Below are 23,375 nucleotides of genomic sequence, written 5' to 3'. Positions count from 1 at the left end.
TCCATCAATGGCATCTAGTACTTCTGTCCAAAGGTGTTGTTTAGGGCATTCCGATAGCATATGCATCAAGTAAGCCTTAGCTCCACAATCCCACCAACAAATCTGAATCCTGCTTGCCACATTTGTGCAACGTGATGGGGTAAAGTACCAATGAAGCTCCATCTTAGCCGTAACTTCTTTTCCTATTGTACATTTATCTGAAATGCCCACTATTGTACAAATATCTTCTTGTTCTTCCTCAGACAGAGTTTTACCCTACTCTCTTATGCATCTTATTTTTCCTGCTGCTTTCACCACCTTCCTAGTTTGTAGTAATATTTTCTAAAGTTATGAATAGGCTTTTCTGTTTTCAGGTTTTATTTGTTGTGTATTCCTTTGGGAGGTATTTAGTGCTTTCCATTGTTTAAAAAAACGATAAAAATTAGTGGTTATCAGTTTTTTCTCTATTTTGCTCCGTTAAAAAAATTTGCACCTCAGTAAGGTTTGATTGCCGCACATAAGAGGTTAATGGTGATTATTTAAGACACCTTCCTTCTGCACTGTTCTTCAGATAAATGACGATTGAAAAACGTAGGAAATGAGATATGTATTGTGGGTTCTTGGTGCTCTGTTATTTCAAGTGAGTTTTATACTATAACCTATTGTTTATCTCAAGATACCAAGAAATTACTGAGCTAATAAATGTAGTACTGGTGTCTATTTTGGGCATATTCCTTATCAACCTAGTCATAGGGGAGAAGTCTGCTAAGAAATTAATGCGAGTCTTGTTAGTAATAGCGTTATTGATGGCAGTGAATTGTAGTGCTTACAAAGATGCTGCTCAGGTAGTTGAGAGAATGTATGAACTGCTGGATGCCTTGGGCCATATGCCTGTGTAGTAGCCCAAAATTAGACTAAATGTCCTGCTATAAAAGGGATGATTTGTACATGATCAATTTTTCGCTTCTCTTGAAACTGGAATTTCATCATAATGAATTAACCCTCTTCCTGTTTACTAATGATGTTCATAGCACTTGTGATTTTTGGAAGTTTGCTTTGAACCTAGATCCTCTGCTGAATGCATCCAGTTCCTTCATCAACAGTGACAAGGAGAGTCTGGAACTGACATTTGACCCCTGTGAGGTCCCCCAGTTTTGTGTTCTGTCCCACAACCTATTTAATTTATACATTCAGCCTCTCTGTGGCATAAATCGATCTTTCAGGTACAATAACCTTTCTTATGCAAATGAAACATAAAAGTGCCTTACATTTGACCAACGCTCCTTCAGATCCCTTTCAAAGGTGAGAGGTTGCTTATTAGGCATTGAGCAATGGACGTCCTGTAAGTTCCTAAAGCTTAACCCCTTCCGTGCTCATGACGAGCTGAGCTCATGAGCACACCCATTTATATTGGTCCTCAGCACAGAAGAAAAATATGTCAAGCAGCGATGGTGTTAATAGGGACAAGACTTAGGTGCTGGTCACGTGAGTGAATCCCAACATCTGGTCTTCTGAGTTCTGGCCTAGACAGTTTGCTGCACCTCCAAGTCCTTGTGACCACTGTAAAAAAAGCAGACCAAACGCTTTCCTTCCTGCCCTCAATCTTGAGGGTCTTGATCTCAAGGTTTTTCATCTTCAAACGTTCAAGAAAATGTAACCGTTCTTGCTCCAAGAAAGGTTCGGCCATGTGGTTGGCGCTTGTGTCCTTTCCCATCTGAACTATTGTAACACCAGCTACCTGGGCCGCTTACCTGATTGTACTAAGAAAATTGAGTATAATAGAGCAGACTGGTTGTTGTTGTTCTATACTAAAAACTTTGGATATTATAATTGATTAAGTGAATCATTATAATCAATAGGTTCAGGACCATTGTTTTTCTATATCATAATATACCCAGGTCCATACCTTGCGGGTTACCCCGTTTTTCTTAATGGTTACCTGATTGTAGCATCTTCAAAATATGTCTGTTAAGGTGGTGATGGTGCTAGGCAAGTGTGACCATGTCTCTCAGCTGAGACAGGCCCTGAACTGGAGGGCCATGAAGACACAGAATTCTGCTCTAGGCTCGCTGTCTTATTCGCAGAGCCTAATATAAAACTGGATCCTTGTTTCTATCAAGCTTGATTGCCTACTACGGCCTCTGCAGCCAACTGTGGCTTTTCATTTTAATATCTCGTGGATCAAACGGGTGAAGGCAGGTGTGAGCTGATTCCAGGTGTGGTGCACAACGCTCTGGAATGACCTGCCTCTGGAGCTCAGTGCTATCTCCAAATGTGCGGTTATTCAAAGAATGAGGAGAGCTTACCTCTATGGCTCTATCTCTATGTTCACTGTTTGAAGTTGGGGCTTCTTTCTCATTTGAAGACAGTAGGGCCTGACCTTTGCTTAGCAGTGTCCTTTTGTTATGGCTTCTTTTATGTATATACTTTCATTATGTTTCGTTATGTTCCAAGTGCCAAGATGCTACGATGTACATGTGCTAATAAATATAATAGTATTAAAAATATTAATAATAATAACAGAAACAAAAATGTGTCAAGTCAAAACCACTTTATTCGATTATTTAAAATCATAAAAGTATGCTATACATATGCAAAAATATTAAAATATCTGTTAAAAATACATAATACAAGATAAAAACGCAATTCATAGTCAATTAAAATACATAATCAATCATACCCACAATTAAGCAATTTATAGGGATACATTGTCTGTGAATTGAAAGGATTCAATTTCTTGTACAGCTTTCTGTCGGTCCCTCTTGTTTCTAACAGACGCGGCGAGAAAGCTGGCAACACAAAACATAATTACCGGGGATTCTAACAGTTGTAAAAACAATAAGGCAGGTTTACACTGAACAAAATTCATCTTTTTCAATAATGGGAGAATAAACCTTTTCCTGGCATCTTGGTACAATGGGCAAAAGATCATAAAGTACATAGCGTCTTGCGGTGAAAAATCATCGCATTTGCATGGAGCAGCATCTTCAGGTCTACTCCAACCCTCCAAATCCCAGAGAACTGTGTATATTTGGTTAAACCGAAATTTAGTCAATAGCCATCTATGGAAAGAATTTGTCACTATGGTCAAGTACGGTGACATTGCTAATGACGGGGTGGCCAAAACATGGCCCCTAACCGATGGTTTACATAGTTCTGCTCCTTCCCGCTCTGCCTCCCTTAACCGCATCGATGCTGCGGCGATTTTTGCGCTGTGCGGCTGTTTTCCCTTTTCCGTTTTACATGACAAGCTCAGCTCGTCATCAGCACACGCCAACCGTGGCTGATGACGAGCTGAGCTCGTCATCAGCAGCGAAGGGGTTAACTTGATGAAATTCGTTTTTACCCAGTCCAGGTCAGCCTTACATAGAGATTCTGGGTTGAAAAAGATCTCTGGTCGCCCCATATACATAGCTAACGTTTTTATGTTAGACAACCACTGGATTTTATTCATATTGTCGAGCATAATACAGTCCTTTAAGATCTTGTGATTTAGGGAGAGGTTCGGATTTAACCAGATTTTAATCCATAGCAGCATTGGGGCTATTTTAATTGTGTCTGCTTTGTAACCAATCCCCAATTCAAGATGGACAGAGTGGGTAGCAGTAGATTGCGGAAGGCCTAGGAGGGAGCGTAGGAATTTGTTTTCTTCCGTTTGGATAGCGTCGGGTTTGGTGAATCCCCATATTGCGGCCCGTACCTTATGATAGAAATTGTCTTGGCTTTGTAAATTGTTAAAATCGCCTCAAAGGGTTTTCCCCCCAACCTTTTAGCAAAGCCTAGCACTGCGGCTGAAGAATTTCTCACCGAGTTTACCTTTAATGAAAGCTGAGGGGACCATAAACCCTTATCATCAAAGACTACTCCCAAGTAGGTAAATACCTTCACTCTGGTGATTTCTTCGCTGCCACAGAAGAAGGTCTTAGCTTTAATTTTTGAGGGCCCCAGTGACATAACATGCGATTTGCCATTATTTACTACCAAATCCAGGCTTCTCATAAAATCCCCAAACGAGTCCAGCAATCTTTGCAGGCCCAGGGGGGTCCTTGCCAACAGGACAGCGTCATCCGCGTATAGGAGCACCGGAACCAGTGTACCTCCCATACGCGGAATGTCCAAAGTCGCTGTTAGCAGGTTTTCCTCCAGCGAATTTATATATAGCGTAAACAGCATGGGGGCCAAGATGCATCCCTGGTGCACCCCTCTACCGGACTTAAAACTGGACGTACATTTCCCCTCATTCGTCATCCTGATTGAGGCATTCAAGTCTTTATGCAACTCGGCCAGAAAATACACAAGGGGCCGATCAAGTCCCAGCTCCAGGAGCATTGTCCACAGCCAGTGCTTAATTTGAGCCGGAGCTTGCCGGTGCTTAGCACCGGCACCTAATTATCAGGGCCGGGTCTACAGTCACTCACGCTCATTAAGTGCACCGTCAGTAATTTATAATGAATGGTGGCACTGGCACAGAGAGCGAGTGTTGTGCTGCTGTATGTAAGTGCTGCTGCTGTCATTAGTTTAAGTTACCGAGTCGTGTTGACAACAAAACACTTACTGTGTGTCCACAGTGACGACGTGATGTGACTGACTGACAGATTCTCAATGTATTTTCTCCGTCCTCACTCTCTTACACTTCTTCAACTTCCGGCTGCAGATCACCGGCCCCCAGTAGGCGGGACACTGAGTTGGGCAGGGCCTTTGCCTGGGCTGGTCTTCTCTTCTGCGGGGGTTGGGGCTGTGCGCGGCAGAAGCAGACAAGCATGTGCAGATTTTGAATGCGCGCGCATTCGCTGCTGCAGCCTGCTTCAATTTTGCACAGCACACCCGCCCCAGCATACCCGCACGGCTGCACCTCATTGAGCAGTATCTGGTTGTTGGTGAAGTACTTCAACGCCCCCGCCCGCCATTCAAAGTAGCGGGAGGCAGGACCTGGTAAGACCGACGACGTTGAGGTTGGCTAGACAGATGAGGACGAGCGAGACATGGCCTGGGGTAGGCCGGCGGCATATAAATAAAGCTGCGCAGGTGAGGCAGGGCAGGGCCTGGCAGCGCGACGGTAATTACTATTTTTGTATTCATTATTTATTGTGTTGATTGGTCTGGTCTGGTGGTGACGGTCATGATGGCCAGGCCTGGGGTATGTGGCGTAGGCCGGCGGCCAAATCAGGATTTAAAAATAAATAAAGTTGCGAAGGTCAAGCTGCAGGCAGGGCAGGGCCTGGCAGGCCGCAGGCGCCCGCGCCGTGAATACTGTTGTTTTAATCTTTATGTTGATTAGTCTGGTCATGATGGCCTGGGGTAGGCGGCGTAGGCCGGCGGACAAATCATGATTTAAAAAATAATTAAAGCTGCGCAGGTAAGGCAGGGCCTGGCACTGCAGGCCGCAGGCACCGTGATTAGTTTACTTTTGATTGTTATGTTGATGTCATTGGTCACTCTGATCATGATGATGAGGATTTGATCCCCCGTTTACTTTGATCATGATCATGTTAGCCAGTAGTGCAGTGGTTTTAGGCTATTGTTGCGGGCCGACCCGGGCTGCCTGGATGGATGGATGGATCAGTAGTTCTGGCCCTGGGAATGGATTCCGTTTCGGTTCAGGGCAGGGGCAGTGGGGGTTGGGGCTGCGCAGCAAGCAGCAATGCGCGCGCATTCACTGGTTTGCCAGCACACCCCAGAATACCCGCACTGCCTCAGACAGGCTCCGTCACTTGAAATGAAAAGATCAGGTTGAGTTGGCATCGGGAGTGAAGCCCTAGGCCCCTATGAAACTGAACACCTCCACTGGATATCAACTCTTAGCCGCCCCTTTCCCGGTCTCCCTTCACGTTCAGCTCTCCCTTTTCTGCACCTATGTCTTTACTTCTTAAACTACCAGCTGTTGCCTTTACCAGCAGCGTTTCCAATTACCAACCCCTAGGCTTGACGATCTAGCCCTTAGGCCAACATTTACTTTCAGCTGCCACTACCAAGTTATTTGCTAATATCCTTCCTGGTCTTCTCCCCACCCACCTACCTCCCCCCCCCCCCCCCCCCCCCCAAAAAAAACCGGGAAAAAAACACGCACAGGCCATAGCAGGAGCTGCGTTATCTGTGCACAGGAACTCACAAACGGCACCTCTTGCCTGTGCACTCAGTCCATGTTGCCAGTGCGCGGCGGCCAGCAAGTTACATTTGAATGCTTTGCTCACTGTCCCATCTGACAGGGAATCCAAGCGAATTGATTCAGTTAGCAAAATGGTTTACATTCGTATGGTTAATTTGAGAAGCTTGACTGTTCTGTCGCTTTTAAACTGCTCGGGGTCAAAATTGTGCCATCCCCCACATACTATCTGGCTGCTGCACCCCTAGCCTTCTCTACTGATTCGATAATTACTCTTCAGTTGATGCAAAGGCTATATTATGTTGAAGAGGGATGGCCTGCAAGTGTATTATTATGACGACATTTCTCTCTCACACACACACTCACGCACACTCACTGTTACACACACTCACTCTCCCATTCCCTCATTCTCACACACACACACACACACACTTTGTCGCACATTTTTTCACATACGCACATTCTCTCCCACACTCCCTCACACCCCGCCCCCTGTCAACCCCCTTCCCCCTGGTGTTTTGGGCAGGTTTTCTTGCGTAGGGAATGGCAGTGTTTACAAAAAGATATATATACCAGGGCAGCATTACGTCTCATACGTTTTCAAAAGGGATAAACAATTTTATGAAATGTAAGCATTAATATGCGTTTTTCAAGAACTGCGTGTTTGTCAGATGCATGATCATCTCTCACGCTGAAGCTAATTTTCCACCCACATCCTGTCTCAACAGTATGTTTTGTGACAGTGTAGCATTTGTATAGCATACATGATGCATGCAGGTGCCATGTATATACTTTCATCATAAAGAGGTCCGGAGTCGGATGGCAGATTAAAATGCTCAAATAGACTGGCCCGACCTTGATCAGACCACCACACAAAGCAGCGCCACAGTCAATCCCGAGCTCCTCTCTGCGCACTAGATGACGACATTGCGACCACGTGTGACTCACTTCCCTTACACAGCGGCTCTTGCGCTGCTGCCCCTAAGTGAAGTCACACATGGGTTGCTGAAGCCACCTACACCTTACCGAGTGACATAGCCCGGCCGGCACACCACAGCGCCGTTGCTGCTGAGGCCAACATACACTTGTGAACACGTTGGTTAGGATGATTGATGACGGTGGGGGTGGGGCATGTACATTACAATGCAGCCCCCTGGCTATGTCTTGTCCGCAATTCTGACACTTATCATTGCTCGGTTTCCAAAAATGGCCACTATGCCTAAATAGAGGCTGTCTCGATAGGACAGCTAAAATTGCATCATTCTCGCTGGCTTGAGGTCTCTGGTTTAACAGAGCAACGCTCTGTGGCTGTGACCAATATGGATCAGCACTTTGGTACCTACTCAATATGAAGCACCACTGGGGGAGGATAAGATCAATATGAGCAGCACTGTGGAGTGATCACTGGTTAGGCTTGAGCCTGGCACTATATGTGCACACAGAGGGCTGGCAGCAGGCCTCTGCAGTCTGCAGTGCACACAATGCACTTTCACACCCAGAGTATCAATTACATAAGCTGATAGAGCCACAGTCTAACAAGCATGTCCTGTTCTCGTCCTTGCCTCATGATTTGTTGTGATGAGTGAGGCGTGTGCCTAGCACTGTTTGCCTTGCACAGAAACTGAGTTTCCACTTTGAAGGCTGGTCGCAGGCCAACCACGCACAACACAGGCTGAAAAAAGATAGTGTCAGAGTTGCAAACACAACCCACAATGGCACCGACATAAACAACAGAAAAAAAGGCATCTGAAAGAGTACGTGGGAGGAGCCATTTGAGGTAGTGGGTGGAGCCAGAGAAAAGTGGGTGTGGCATCTGACAAACATTTGAGCACCTGCACTTCATATTTTACAAACTAAGCACTGTCCACAGCTTTGACCTATTGACTAGATCAAAGGCTGTGGACAAGTCCATGAAGCCCAAATAAATGGAGCCCCTGACCGCCTTAGTGTATTTAGCTATTATTAAGTGTAGGTTCAGACATTGGTCCTCCGTGCTCCTCCCCGCTCTAAAGTCATATTGGGCATCTGACAGTATGTTATTGTCAGAGACCCACCCTGTTATCCTTGCTAGAATAACCTTCCCCAGAATTTTTATAGAGGAATCTAGCAGGGATATGGGCCTGGAACATCTAGGGTCAGCCCTTTGGCCCTTCTTAAACACCGGGATTATGGTTGAACGAGACCAGGATTTAGGGAATCCTACACAGGCCGAGGTATTAAAAACGTTGGTCAGGATGTTAGCCCAGTACAATGGGTTAGCCTTATACATGTCTGAGGAAACCCCATCTGGTCCTGGTGCCTTTCGCCCTGCAGAGTCTTCAATTGCTTTAACAACTTTCCCCAGGTGAAACCTAACTGGCATGACAGGAGGTTCTGAGGCTGGGGCCACAAAGATTTCTAACTCTAGATGACTACCATATATCTTTTCAAAGTGGCGCAACCAGTCCTCCTCTGCGATATTAACTTATAAGACATTGTTTTTGCTGCTAGAAAATAGGGGCGTATTAATAATAGACCAGAATTTTGCACTATCTTTTAACGTTGCTTTATCCATAAGCTCAACCCAAGCATTGTATTTGATTTCGTTTTTCCTTTCCTGTACTGCTTTTTTATACTCATTTCTGAGCTGTGCAACCAAGGCTTTATTCCTAGGTCGCTCCTGGAGGGATTTTTGGAGGAGATTATGGGGTTTAGTGCATTTGTGGTCAAACCAGCCCGTGACCGGATTATTTATAGCTGGTCGGCTTTTAGAAGTAAGTTCTTTAGCCACTTGGGAGCAGATAGCTTCATAGGAGGATATTACTTGTTCCCCAACAGAAACAAAAATGTGTCATCCCCATAAACTGAAAATGTATGTGAATCCTGCCATTCTGTATCACGTATTCATTTATTTTTGACAACCCTTTGTCCGCACCCAGATAATACATTTTTTTTCACTCGTTGCAAATGTTAAACTAGGTCGGAAACAATGAGCCGAACGTGTCCTCTGTGTTAACTGTGCAACAAATTCCTGGCTGTCTGTTATTCAGCTGGTCTGCTGCTGTGAAGAGATGCGGATGTAGCCAATACTCTATTGCTTTGGACACATGTATTTTATTTCCATACAGATAACAAATATTTCTTGTTCTGTTACATTGAGGGACGGAGGTCTTAGAAACAAAAGCATTTACACACAGTCCAGTGGGGATGATGTAATATAAAGACACATATGTATATATTGGATTTCGTAATCTTGCCAAGTAGGTATATTTATTTACATTGTTCTTCATTCACAAAGCTTTCACTCCAAGTACTCAGTGATGGACGTACTCCTGATTCTCATGCTTTCACGTGTAAGAAAGCTTTGTGAATCAAGCTCAGGAGTAATTCTCACCTCTAACAGGAGTAAGGTAGCTACGCATAGAAAAGCGTTCTGTGCATGTTTCACTTATTGACCTTTGCACTTTTGCCTCGTTTTAACCCGTCTTGTCAATGTCCCCCTCAGCTCGGGAGTCCCCAGCAGAAGCCGAAGCGCGTGCGCCTCCTGGTGGACGTCTCTGGCAGCATGTACCGCTTCAACGGCGTGGACGGCCGGCTCGAGCGCTCCATGGAGGCCGTCTGCATGGTCATGGAGGCCTTCGAGGGCTACGAGCACAAGTTTAAGGTAAGGTAATGATGATCGACGGGCTGTGGGCGCGCGGCTTCACGTCATCATGAGAACTTCCAGAGACCGCACGGGGAAGACGCGGGCGCATAATATTGTGTAGCCAAGCAGCAGCATTCATCATCCTCCCGTAATACGATACAGAGAGATCTAATCCGATCTGTTGGATGCTGCAGGAAAATACTGAAGCTACAACGTAATACTTTTTGATTTGAAGCATTTTTGACATAAAGGCACGCCAAACTTTCCACTAAAGTTGCCTGCTGTATAGCAGAGCTTGGAGCGAATTTGTTTAGTTGGCTTGCAGCCGGATGCTAAACGGCAGTAGTGCTGAGGGATGGGGAGATTATTTCAATATGTTCTGGCATAATCTGTCGAGCAGAGCGCGCAGTTAAAGTTAGAAGATGGCGTGGCCTTGTCTGGGCTGACGCAACGTCTTCCATTTTCTTTTTGCCAGCCCACAGATTTGGCCTGCGCTGTACCGCCCCAGCACACGCACGCCTCCATGTAATTGTTGATTCCCAGCCCTTTGGTTTTACCAATGTGTCACAGAGGAGCTCTCCACCCGTGCTATGGTTTCAACTTTGAAGTGACAGGAACCACGCTAATGAAATCCCTTCAAATTTTAAAAGCAGAGCCAGCATTACCCAAATCTATACCAAGAGAAATGCATACAACTGTATTTTTTTTAAACATAATTTAATATTCCCCAAAACTCCTCTAGAGCCACATCTAAATTATAATCAACAACTGGGGCATGTATGTGAATCCTTTAAATCTATCACGATAGTAGTACTGAGTGAGGCATTCCAGAGACAATCACATCATTTCTTCTTTTATACACAGCACTTTGTACACATTTTTGCATTTTTAAATACTGTAAATGACACTCGTCATTGCTCCCAAACCAAGGAAGCCTTGGTGGGTTACGAGCCCAAGACCTTTAGAAACCTGATTTCTGAGCCACAAGCCTTCAATGCACTGATTAACAAAAAGTGAGCGACCCAAATAAACCCTTGAGGGCTTGGGTAATTAAACTGAAAAGGTAAGAGTGCCTTCAAGGGAATTTATTTTAGTATGTATTTTGTAATTTGTGATGGCTTTAAAAGGATGAATTCATAATCCTTACTGTGAACAAATCGAGTGCTATTAGACTCTAATTCAATGTAAACTCAATTTTAACAGGACACAACATATAAACAAAACACGAGGTGTATTAGAAAAATAGATTTTTATCAAAGGGAATTTTAGAGGGTGTATATGAAGTGTATCCTTTAAAATTCCTTTTGATGAAAATCTATTTTTCTAATACACCTCGTGTTTTGTTTATATGTTGTGTCCTGTTAAAATTGAGTTTACATTGAATTAGAGTCTAATAGCACTCGATTTGTTCACAGTAAGGATTATGAATTCAACCTTTTAAAGCCATCACAAATTCTAAAATAAATTCCCTTGAAGGCACTCTTACCTTTTCAATGCACTGAGACATCCTCCCGTCTTAATGTGAAAACGCATTAAACCTTTGTTCAAATATATCTCAGAACAAATACTGGACAGTTTATCAGTGGCATTATGAATATGAATTTGCAAATCGATACCCCTTTAAAAGTCTCTGTTGCTTTTGTTACACTCCTTCCCTCACATATCGTGAATATGATTCATAAAGTTTTAAACTGTGAATCTGTAGCTGATTTGCGTTCGAGTGTGTGTTTTTTTTTTGCAGTGCCTCAGGACCACCCGAGAACCCTGATCTTTAAATCCAAATTAAATTATGACAGAAGTGAAAGGTATATAGTGAGAGCAGTAAATAGTAGGGTGAATTGGTTTGTAAGGGATGGTAGTAAAAAAAACTCCTGCAAGGACCGTTCAGGGGCCATAGACAAATCCTAGGTGAATAAATACACTGAATCAATCAAATGCGGGGGGGTGGGATATGCAAATTAAAATGCATGGGGCCTCCAGCCCGCAAGCAGCCCCAGGACCACCACATCCCTGGGGCTAATGTACTGAAGTGTGTGGGGGGTGAAGTGGCCTCCCGCAGCCATGGGGACTGCCTCCTCCCCGGGGCTAGGTGTAAATAAGACTGCCTGCCACGCAGCCCCGGGGACCGGTACCTCCCCGCGGATACTATACTTAAATGCTTGGGAGCCACGCACCCGCCGCTGCGCCTGGGACCACCACCTCCACTGGGCTATTTTCAGTGGGGGAGGGGTGCCTCGCGGCCCCTCACCTCATGGAGCCCAGTATGGCCCTGGGGACTGCCACCCCCCAGGGCCGCCTCCAGCGGGATACCCAACCACAGGACATTGCAGTTTGTTATGGCATGGTGGGAGCACTGCTCCTGCCATGCTATAGCAAACAGTGTGTTCCGCTTCGAACAAGCAAGAACATTTTGCTCTCGCTTGTTCAAAACAGAGCACACTTTGCTTATTACACCAGGGGGGCTGCATGTTAGCTGCTCCCTGGGTGTAAAAAGCAATGCCGGCTCCCGCAGGAGGTGGGAGAGGGCTGTGACCACGGCGCCTTCAGGCACCCCCGTTGTCCCCAACGAGAGGCCATGCCTCGGGGGATGTGGTCCCCGGAGCCAAAATTGGCTTTTCATTTTTTTTCTTTTAAGGAATGGGGGCCGCGTGGCCCTCCCTCTTGTTTTATTTTATAACATTTTTTTTAAATGGGTCAGGCCCCGTGGGATGGGGTCCCGGGGGCCTAAAGGGTCAAGGGATGGGTGGCTACACAGCCCCCCTCCCTTAAAAGAAAAAGACCCTGCCCCCTTTCTCTTTACTCTGGAAATGCAACTCCTGGCGTACTCTTGGTTGTGGAATTAAGTCCCCTTTGCTGCTGAGGGTCCTTAGAGGCCAACTAGCCCACCCGTTACCTCCAGTAAGCCCCACCGAGTGGGATTGCTGAGAGGTGGTCACAAGCCACGCCCCTTTTCTCCCCCACTCTGCAAACACGCCTCTCAACACGCCTCTCAGTGCACTATTGGTGGGGGATTAGGTCACCTTGCGTCCTGAGGGCATCAGGACTAAAGTGGACTTCATCTCCCAAGCAGCAGTGCGCCAGGAGACACGTTTTTAGAGTTATGGAGAAAGGGGGCGAGGCCTCTGACCACCTCTCAGCAATCCAGCTTTGTGGGACTTACTTGATGCAACAGGAGGGCTAGTTGGCCCACAAGGACACTCAAGAGCTAAGGGGACTTCATCCCTTTAATAGTTGTGTGCCCGGAGGCACGTTTTACAGAGTGGAGCGGAAAGAGGGCATGGTCACTGAAAACCTCTCAGCAAACCCCCTGTGTGGGACTTGCTGGAGGTAACAGGAGGGGTAGTTGGCCACAAGGACCCTCAATAGCCAAGGGGGCTTAATCCCCCTACTATTAGTGCGTCAGGAGATGCGTTTGCAGAGTGGTGGAGAAAGAGGGCATGGCCTGCTACCAGATCTCAGCAGTCCTGCTGTATGGGACTTACTGACGGTAATAGGAGGGGAAGTTGGCCCCCAAGCACATCCTTGGGGACCAACTACCCCTCCTGTTACCTCCAGTAAGTCCCACACAGCAGAATTGCTGAGAAGTTGTCAGAGGCCACGCCACCTTTCTCCACCACTCTGCAAATGTGCCTCCAAGCGCACTACTAGTTTGGGGATAACGTTTCCTTGTCTCCAGAGGTACCTTGGGGGCCAAGAAGCCCTCCTTGTACCCCCTGTAAGTCCTACTCCACAGAATTCATGAGAGCTGTTCGGAGGCCCAGCCCCCTTTCTCCACCACTCTGCAAACATGACTGCTAGTTAAAAAACCTTAGAAATTAAAAAAAAAAAAGGTTACAAGGTTGTTATAGTTAGCAAATAGAATGTAAAAAATCTTGGAAATTCACCAAAAAAAAGACAAAGGTTAGAGGGATGTTATAGTTGGGGTCAAATTTTACTCATACAAAACTATAGAAATTCAGCACACTCATCCATGTAGGCACTCTCATATTTACTCACTCACGCATAGTGACCTCACGCATAGAGTAACTTTCATATACCCCATCACTCACCTATATGCCTTTCACATACCCACTCACCCATACTGAGACATGCACTCAAACACCGACACAGCCATGCACTCACATACTCACTCACCCATACAGCTTCTGAGAGACCCACACAGTACCCCATACAGCCACAGGCTCACCCACTCACTCGTTCATACAGGCAGTCACACACAGACACCCAGACAACCATAGATGTAGTCAGACGACCAATCAGTCACCCACATAACCATTTATGTACCCACTAACACACTAATACACCCACTTAGACATCAAGTGACAGACAGATACACTCATTTAAACAACTCGTCTCCACCTATACATTCACTGAGACACCTAATCACTCACTTATGCAGTCATGCACCAACTGAGTCATCCATACAGACACTCATAAACTTTATAAAAACAGTCACTGGATGATGTCATCACTGATGTCATTTGGGATGTCATAAGTGATATCATCAGTGATGTCACTGACCATGTCATGAGTGATGTAATATGTGAGGTCATAATCAGTGCATTGCGGGGACTCGAGTTATAGTTAACGCAAATAACTATAACGGTTGAATTTCTCTGGTTTTGTATGAGTAAAATCTGACCCTAACTATAACATCCCTGTAACCTTTGGTTATTTTAGTGAATATAGATAGATAGATAGATAGATAGATAGATAGATAGATAGATAGATAGATAGATAGATAGATAGATATCAGGAATTAGTAGCGTGTAGGAGTATGTTGAGGCCATAATATCTTGAAGATGTAATTCTCTTAGGCCAGGCTTCTATATTTTCATCTGCACATGGAAACCGGTGCTACTGTTGTCCTGACATAAAAGCGTCAGCTCAAATGGTTCAGTGGCTTATAAATGGAAATGCCGATATAATTTTTCGCACTAACTTAGTTAGTTAGTGGGAACTAACTAAGCCTATAGCCTTTATGATTGGCTTGTCACCATACCCAGCTAAGGCTCCTTTATTGCACATTAACTGGCAACCCTCAGGCAAACAGTCACCAAATTTCAAAAATAGACAAAATTGCCTTTAACAGAACAAAATAGAACCCCTTTCAGACGGGCCTAGCATGGATTATCACATTGCAAAACCTCAACTCTTTAAGTATCTATATGTTCTAGGAAGTCGAAACAGCTCTCCCAATTTTGTTTCATCAAGTTATTGGCCTTTACTAAATGCTAACCGATTGAACTCACAATAAAGGCCCTGTAGAACCTGTAATAAATATTACTAACCGTTTTTTCAGGGCTTTATTGTCAGTTCGTTCGGTAAGCATTTCAAATAATTTGAAAGGCCAATAACTTTGTGAAACATTGGCAGAGCTGTTTCGAATTCCTAGTGCAGACACGTCCTCTGCCAAATTCAGCCAGACATTTTAGGGCATAATGTAGTTATTTTTTAATGCATTTTTGTCCTTGTGGTTTCTGCAAAACTAATACCGACACAAAATATTTTGAGCAATCTCTGGCAGTGCTTGGAATAAGAGCCTGCAAATTAGATTACAAATCTGATGGTCACAAGCAGTCTAACAGTTGTGGAGCTCAATAGCCTTTCACTTCCGCTGAGAAATTTCATTTTTTGTCATAAACATACTTCTCTGAGTAATGGAGTGGACTTCGCCACATTTAAAATTCTGCAACTCAAATTATCGATCTACTGAGGTTGGCAGGACTGAATATGGCATTATGTAGAGCCAAACACTTTGAATGAATTTTTCTTGGTTCATTAGAGACAATTTATACTACTTCAGTGCTGATTGTGGTGCGGTGGCAGTGCAGACGCAACCAAGTTAGATCTTGAACCAGGAATGTGTCAATAGCCCTTCTCCTTCCCTCGGTATATCCCAGACTTCAAAGCACCCCGTGCATGTCAGAAGTGTTTACGGGGCCCGGTAAAGAAGTTTCATGCCTGTCACATGTCAGTATCTATGAGCATCTGCTGGCTTGAGCCATGTCGGGTGCCATGAGTAAATAGGTCACGAGCGTGGTGCCCTCAAATAGGTTGGTGTCTGGGTAATAATGCCCCCTCTAATCCAATCTTTGATGGCTCTGAGCCCCCTGTGATCAAAATTCTTGTTCACAACTCTATACGTGGCGAAAAGAATGAGGGACAAAGCTATAAATAGCCTTCGGCCAAGGCCCTTCACTCACTTAAGGCCTACTGCCATCATGCACGTGATGGTACAGGTGCATATTGTAAGGCACTATTATATGCCAGATATGGAAATCCAATGAGTGTCACCTGCAGTTAAGACACCTCAGATAATCAACCTATATTTCATTGCCATGAACAATGCATTTATTATGCGGCTACGGAGCCATGTCAGATAATCCATTTCAATGTCTTACTTAAAGGCTTTTCTTAGTAATGGCAACATACATGAAGGTTCCTACTATAAAGCATATCAGATCAACCCATCATGCTGCTGCTTATAAAAGAGTGATGCTGAAGATAACTGAAATCTCTGGTTATGAGTGCCCTGGATAGGACTTCGCGATTTACCAAACTATATCTGTTAAATACTTCTTATCTCATGTTTTTGCTTTTAAATAACACGATTATTTTGGGATCCCACCAAATGTTGCATGCCTCAATAATTACCAGGCTTTTTTCTCCTGCAAATTTGAACTGGTTTGCTCTTCCAAAACTGATCTAGAAAAATTACAGAGAGGCAACATTTATAAGACACGGCAATAACCCCACGACTTGATGTTCCGATCCTTGCACAAACAGAAATTTGTACAGGGATCAAAACTGTGCTATACATTTTAAATTGGCGAATACGAATGCTAGCATTTCACAAGCACCCTTTTCTTGAGTGGATCCTTTCTACATTTAATCAAACTAGACATACCTAAAGCATTTCTAAGCAAGGCCATGCTTTTGTCCTGCATTAAGGTGAGTGACCGAGTCGAACTCTGAACCACAATATTTTGTTCTATGCTAAATTCTGTAACCTCTAAAACACTCCAAATCACCATCAGCAAAAAATGTGGGTTCTAAATTTCAAGATCATGCTTGACCTTTTACTCAGCATTTTCTTTGAAAGCGTGTTTTAAAGAGTTCCATATTCTGTTTGTTACGTTTTAATGAATTGTGTATGATTGACCTTCTTTGAATTACCAGTGGTGGTAGGTATGTGAGTCGTAAGGATTTCAGTATTTTTCTCCCTAGTACGATATCTTTGGCCACTCTGGAGATGGGTTCAACATTGAGCTGGTGAGAAGTGACAAAGTCCCTAAGAACAACAAAGAAAGATTAGCGATAATGAAGGTAAATACGATTTGTACATATGCCTGAAACTATAGAAGTCTTTGATAAAGGAATCTTCTCAGTCAAAAAGTTTCAGAGGCAGGGAAAATTTGGTGAATAAGTAAAAGTGGGAAATAAATGACAGTATTGCTGATTGCATATCACAAAAATACACATATTTTATTGATTAAAACTTCAGGCGTCAGATACACATCCACCACAAATATGTATTTTCACTGTTTTACCATTGTTTTTTTAGTGTTCAGTCCTGCACGAACAATGTAAGGTATACATGATCTTAGCAGTGGGGTAGGATTTTTTAAATTACATTTTAGTAATACTTTGCTGTGCAGCATGGCTTAAAGTAAGGGGAAAAAAGTGATATGACGTCATACAGTGGCGGCTGGCAGGGGATTGGGGTGGTGGAGGGGGAAGCAAAAATAAATCCACTTACGTTTTGCGGCCAGCCGACTCTCTCTCCCCTTCGGTCCCTTCAGCCGCCTTCTCCTCTGCTTCCGTAGCGGATGGAAGCACACACGCTCACTTCCCTAAGCCAATCACAATGCTTCAATGCAAGCCACTCCTCCCCTGTATCCCCAGCCTCACCCCACCCTAACCCAGCCCATAGTGAAAATTAAAATGACAATAACCCGGTGATTATCATTTTATTTTCCCTCTGCACTGCTCCTAAAGCAGTGGGGCGTTGCTCCTCAACCTTAGCGGAGGAGCCGCCTCTGACATCATAGCGTTTCTTTCCTTAACTTTGAATTATGTTGCAAAGCAACCTGCGCTGCTGTGCAACATGACTTAAAGTAAAGGGGAAAAAAACACTATGACGCAGTCAACAATAGCCCCATCGTAGCACTTTTTAAATTCACTTTAAGCCATGTGGCACAGCAGCTCAAGCTGCTGCAAAATATGTCTAAAAAACATTGACAAAACCAATAGATCTTGCATAGGCGAAACCTATTGGCTTCACCAGTGCTTGTTTCTTGCTAGTGCAATTGGAAGAAAAAAAAGGTAGCAGGTCCACTATTCTGCGATGGGTCTGGGCAACTACTACAGTCTATTCACTGGTCTCTATTAAAACAATGAACTGCTTTATACTCCCTTCAGATCTGTTTTTCGAGAAGTATTTTAACCACAAAAAAACATAATTTCTCACTTTGTTGAAGATATGTACGTTTTAAAAAAGATTTACCTATTTTCATGTTATTATTTGCCTGTATTTTTTTATAACTATGCTATGTCCCTGTCAGAAGTTAACACGCAGATAACATGGTGTGCAGCTTTACTTTTCATTTCCCTATATGACTGTTTCCTGATGTTGTTCCTTTCCTTCTTATATTATTTTACTTGGCCTGTGCACCTCCGGACTTACATTGTTACCTTTGGTTCCCAGAGGGCTATGCTTTTTAAACACTCTTGCCACATGTCATATCTTGTTGCATTTTCTGGCCGAATTGCTGGAGCTGCCGACTTGAGACATAGATACAAAGTTTGAATGTTGGCTTCGGCTCAACATCCTGTGATTCTGGGCAAGTGACCGAATCTCCCTGTCCCTAAAAATAAAAGATGTAATGTAGTCTGATTCTATTGTAGAGGGCTTTGTTGCCCAATGGCCAAGTTCGCACTATAAAAAGTAAGCGAAAGAAGCGTTTGACTTTCGGCATCTTTGAATCAGAGCCGCCCTTTCCCCTTCTCCATTTTTTTTTATTAAGCATATTTTATTGAGTGATTCATTTGAATGATTCATATTACATTTCAAAAGTGTTGATCTAACATAGAGTCACAATATTGCACTCTTCAGCAATCATCTCAGCAGGTTAGTGGATCCACAACAACAGAAGGAGAACAACTCCCTTCCCTCCCGCCTTGCAAGCTCATCGCAGCATCTCTAATGTGTGTGTGCACATCATGTGGGCCTGTGTGTATCCCCCAACTACCGTGTAATATGGAGGGATATGGATCCTTAGGTCACTGCCTATGTCAGTGGGGTCAGGAGCGAGTAGTCGGTAACAGCTACAAGGGGTAACAAGCGCTAAATAAATACAAACCTTTTTCCTCCTCTATCCTTCTGCTATCATTCCAAATCCAAATACCTGACTAACCTATCCACCACTTAAAATGTACTTGCATTTTTCATTATACTAATTCAACACTAATCCTCTATGGGTCCCGGAGTAGCGTGCTACTCACCAAAAAAAGCGCTTTGACGCCTCGTATGGGGTAGTAAGCGCTATATAAATGCAATTACAATACAATACAAGGGCATTCTCGTTCTCATTCTCACCCCTTCTCCATTTATGTTCACCTTTAGAATAGAACCTCTTTTCAATGGACTCTGTGTATTTTTTTTGTAGCTGGAATCTCAGCAGTCACCAGTATCTTTTTTTACGAGTCTTATTTGCTCCATCATGTTTTGTGAAGGAGAGAAATGTGTTGGGCCTTGTTCCTTCATGTGTCCTATGTGTGTGCTACTGCTCAGCCTGGTAGGTGGTTCCACATTTCTTTTTAGAGTTTTAAATGGCGCCAACTAGACCCGAGACATCGGGTATCAGAGCGCTTTACATGAGCACCAGTTTCGTTACAGAAGGACACATTCCTTTTTGGTAGGCACGGGGAGATTACGTGATTTGCCCAGAATGACAGGATGTTGAGCGTCGTTGCCGAGACTCGAACCCGGTTCCCCAGCTTTGAGGACGACAGCTCTAGCCATAAAGCTACCTCCTCTAATATTGTAGGTATGTTATACAGTGCTTTGGAGTGAGTCGCTCCAGTTGCAAGATGAGGCTGGTAGGTCATCATGCAACTCCACTGTATGTAATAAAGAAGATATGAACACAAGAGTCAGATCATTTTCATAGAACTTTACACCAGTATCACAAAAAGGTTATAGACAGTTCAAACTATTATTTGAGACTAGCCAGTTACAAACAAACCAGCTACTCAAACCTCACCTATACTGTATTGCAGCACTATCCAACTTAATGATACATTAGAACTATACTATTTTCTGTGCTCTAGGGTTTCTTTAACACTGACGTCTCTTTTTGCTTGTATATCTGAATGTATAGGGTGTTTATTTGCGATTGCTAATAACTTACGTTACATTGCCTGCAGACAATGCATGCTCATTCTCAATTCTGCATGAGTGGGGACTATACACTGGAAGCAACAGAACACGCCATCCGTGAAACTGCCAAAGAAGAGGCTGACGAGTACTTTGTTATAGTTATGAGTGACGCCAACCTAGAGCGATACGGCATTCCACCCTCTAGGTTTGCCCAAAGCTTGACCACCAACCCACAGGTTAACGCCTTTGCCTTATTTATCGGATCTCTTGGGGACCAAGCTGAAAGGTAAGAGATATATGACAAGGTAATACTGTGTTATTGTCCTCACTAACTTAAATTCATATTCCCTCTATAAGATCTTTGATTTTAGGCACCTTTAGTGCAGGTGTTCAAACCTTATGGCATTGTAGTTAGTAGTTTTTTATTCAGTCTTTCTCAGGCCTCCGTGAAATCCATAAACTAAACTAGTATGACATGTCTTTCACAGAGCCTCATCACCATCTTGTTTTATAAGTAGCAGCCACCTCTGCTTGCTATTGCCCACTTTTGTTGTGCATGGGTTTTCTGCATGGGCGGCTTTGTACAGGCTGTGCTCCAATGGTAAACATGAGATGGGACATTTACAGAAATGCTTTTGGCCAAGGATTGAGTGGTGCAAAGGCCACAATAGCCTTTCTTTAGCGAGGCTCTTTCATTTGGGTTCCACACAAGGTTGAAGTTGTTACACTTAGAACACTGCGACCTGGCTGGCAGTCAGTTCTCCTTTTCTATTCCCTCGACCCCCCCTTTGGGAGCAAGGCAAGCGGACAGAAGGAAACATTGTTCCAGGTCAGGGTCACAACTCTTGTTAAAACCTCAAAGACCCAGACAAGATGTGGTGATCTGGCTTAATCTCAAGACCTGATTAAATGTGGTAATTTGAGGGAGTTGATTGAGAGTCACCTCATGCAGCCCCGGTGGTGGATACAAAATTGTGAAGGGGTATTGCTGTGGAAGGCATAGCATAAGTAGAAGGATGGTGTAGGACGTGACTAGGACAGCCTTTGTGATGGGCTCATTATGGTGAGGCCTTGTGCCCATGAATCCGGCTTTCTACTGCCTTCAACGTATCCTGTAGCATTCGGGAAGCTGTAGGGGTGCCCACAGAAAATTATACAATTGTCCATATTGGTGGACTCTGGGCCTACGCTTCCTTCTGATGCTCCCGACCAGATTTTTGAGGTGTCAGTCAGCCGCGTTCGAGAAACATGCCATGCTATCAGGAAGATTCCAGGCAGAGCTGAAACTGGTCTGTGACAATAACTGTGTAGCCAGATGGGGCAGTCAACAACCCAAAGGTAGCCCAGAAGAAAATAAATACTAGAGGCTTTACTGTGTAAAGATGGCAGTGGCCTGAGTGCAGTGAGAAGTCAAAGGTTTGGTTGCATGCCCCCTACACCGGTAACTCATACTGTCCTCTGTGGTATCAAATCAGTTATCAGCTGGGAGCACAAAGAAGGCCTTCCATATAGTCACATACATAGCCCATTAAGATGAAGGTAAGAGAGGCGTCCGGGAGCATGTGGGTAATACTGGTAAACAATAAAAATGGAACAAGCCAGGCTAGAAGGCGGAAAACTACACAATTGGCAACATTAAACTAAAGAAAACACTTTAAGAGTGCAAATCCATAGAGCAATTGTCTGGGACCATACAATATATTAGGATGGAAAAAGGCGGAAAAACTGAACAGACTACCCACCAAGAAGAAAAGGATGGGGGGAATAACCCTTTAACCCACTGAAGCACCTTGTACTGTGGAAAGAAAGTAGAGGATGCCCTGTGGAGCTCCCATGGAAGAAATCACCTAATGATAAATGTAGTAAATGTAAAGTCAGTCAGAAAGCAGGTGATTGGCTGGTTTCAGGTAGGGCAGCGTCCACATTAACTGAAACTGGCAGGACGATAGGCAACATGGCACCCTGGTGTACCCAGTTAGGCCTCTGGCCAGAGTATTTAGATCGCAGTAAACTCAGTGGGCCAAACAGAGGCTCTCCAAAGGGGTGCCTGCTCTGGCAAGCCAGCACTCCCTGGACCAGTGTTTGCCTATCAGGGCAATTGAAGGGCTTAATGCACTATTCAAGAGGAAATCTCATAAGAAACAGTTGGTCATAAGACAGGCCCACATGGCAAGCGGTTTGCTCTAGCGACATATTAAGATTGGCTTTAGTTAAAGAGGGTGGTGAGACTCCCGGGCCAATGGGTTATCTTTTTCAAAGGCAGAGGGCAGTATGTCTGAATTGGAGGATGCGATTAAGAGCTGAAATCAACAGTAATGCTGCCTAACCATGAACTTGTGGAAGATATGGAAGGGAGTGGCTGATGCAACAACTGAAGGTTTGTGGTCTTCACAGAGAGGGGCAGAGGATAATACCCCTGAAGCAGTCTTTGACCAACAGCAGCTCTATGGCACTACCCTAGACAGAAGACTCTCTTCTTGACTTGTGGTTGAACTGACCCATCAGGCACAAACCCAAACCCACCCCTTTTCCTCCTCAGGTATCCCAGAGCACCCACTGATGGCATGGCTGAATTACAAAGAATGAGATGAAATTTGGTGTTATCAAGAGAGATGGAATCACTTCTCTTTCACTCAAAATATATTATGAGTATTTAAGATTATACTAAGTACAGCAACAATATAAGTCATTTGATCATGTCAAGCAAGAACTCTATGTAGTGGGACTCAGATATATTCTCTTTGTAAAAATTATTGGGTTATTGGTTGACTGGGATGTGAGCCCTGGTCAAGAAACAACCGCAATCCTGGTCAGGTTGAGGAACAAGCCAGCCCTAAATTAACCTGTGCTCAACCCTCCGGTAGGTTGGCAGAGAACAGTCAAGTTTAACTTCTCAAATCCTGGGAATGTGTTATCTCCCTCCTCCATAGGTCACAGTCCAAGACCTTTATGTGGGTCTTTCTCTGATCCTTCCCATCCTCAGTTGGCGACTGGTGGGCCTCTGTCAATACCCTTAAAGCATTCTGGAACTCTGCTTTTTAAGTGCTCTTCTTAGCGGTCAGCCCCCTCTCCTGATAAAACTCTGTGAGCTGGTCCACGGTTTAGCTTTCCAGGTTGACCAGCTCAAAATCCACCCTTGCAGGTGGGGTACAGACACAGCAGAATGAGAATACACTTGGAAAAAGCAGGACGGCCAATCAGGAAGAATTTAAACTCGAATTTGTCCTAGATAATAGATGGTAGTGTACACCAAATCACTGTATTGCACTGCACAAACACAAGTC

General features: G+C 44.2%; 1 protein-coding gene across 1 annotated transcript in view; it reads left to right on the top strand.

The window, feature by feature from the left end:
- The window catches only part of LOC147659640 (von Willebrand factor A domain-containing protein 8-like), a gene marked incomplete at its 5' end in the record, with an annotated part of 1,204,277 nt that overhangs the window by 1,151,704 nt on the left and 29,198 nt on the right, over positions 1 to 23,375 (top strand). The window contains 3 exons of the mRNA XM_086951584.1: positions 9,567 to 9,725; positions 16,938 to 17,036; positions 20,139 to 20,377. Of these exons, the coding sequence (XP_086807710.1) occupies positions 9,567 to 9,725; positions 16,938 to 17,036; positions 20,139 to 20,377 (497 nt within the window). The remainder of the gene's footprint in view (positions 1 to 9,566; positions 9,726 to 16,937; positions 17,037 to 20,138; positions 20,378 to 23,375) is intronic.

This window comes from Lissotriton vulgaris, unplaced genomic scaffold (assembly GCF_964263255.1).
Source record: "Lissotriton vulgaris unplaced genomic scaffold, aLisVul1.2 SCAFFOLD_293, whole genome shotgun sequence".
Taxonomy (NCBI): domain Eukaryota; kingdom Metazoa; phylum Chordata; class Amphibia; order Caudata; family Salamandridae; genus Lissotriton; species Lissotriton vulgaris.
This window is presented reverse-complemented; position numbering and strand designations above follow the sequence as displayed.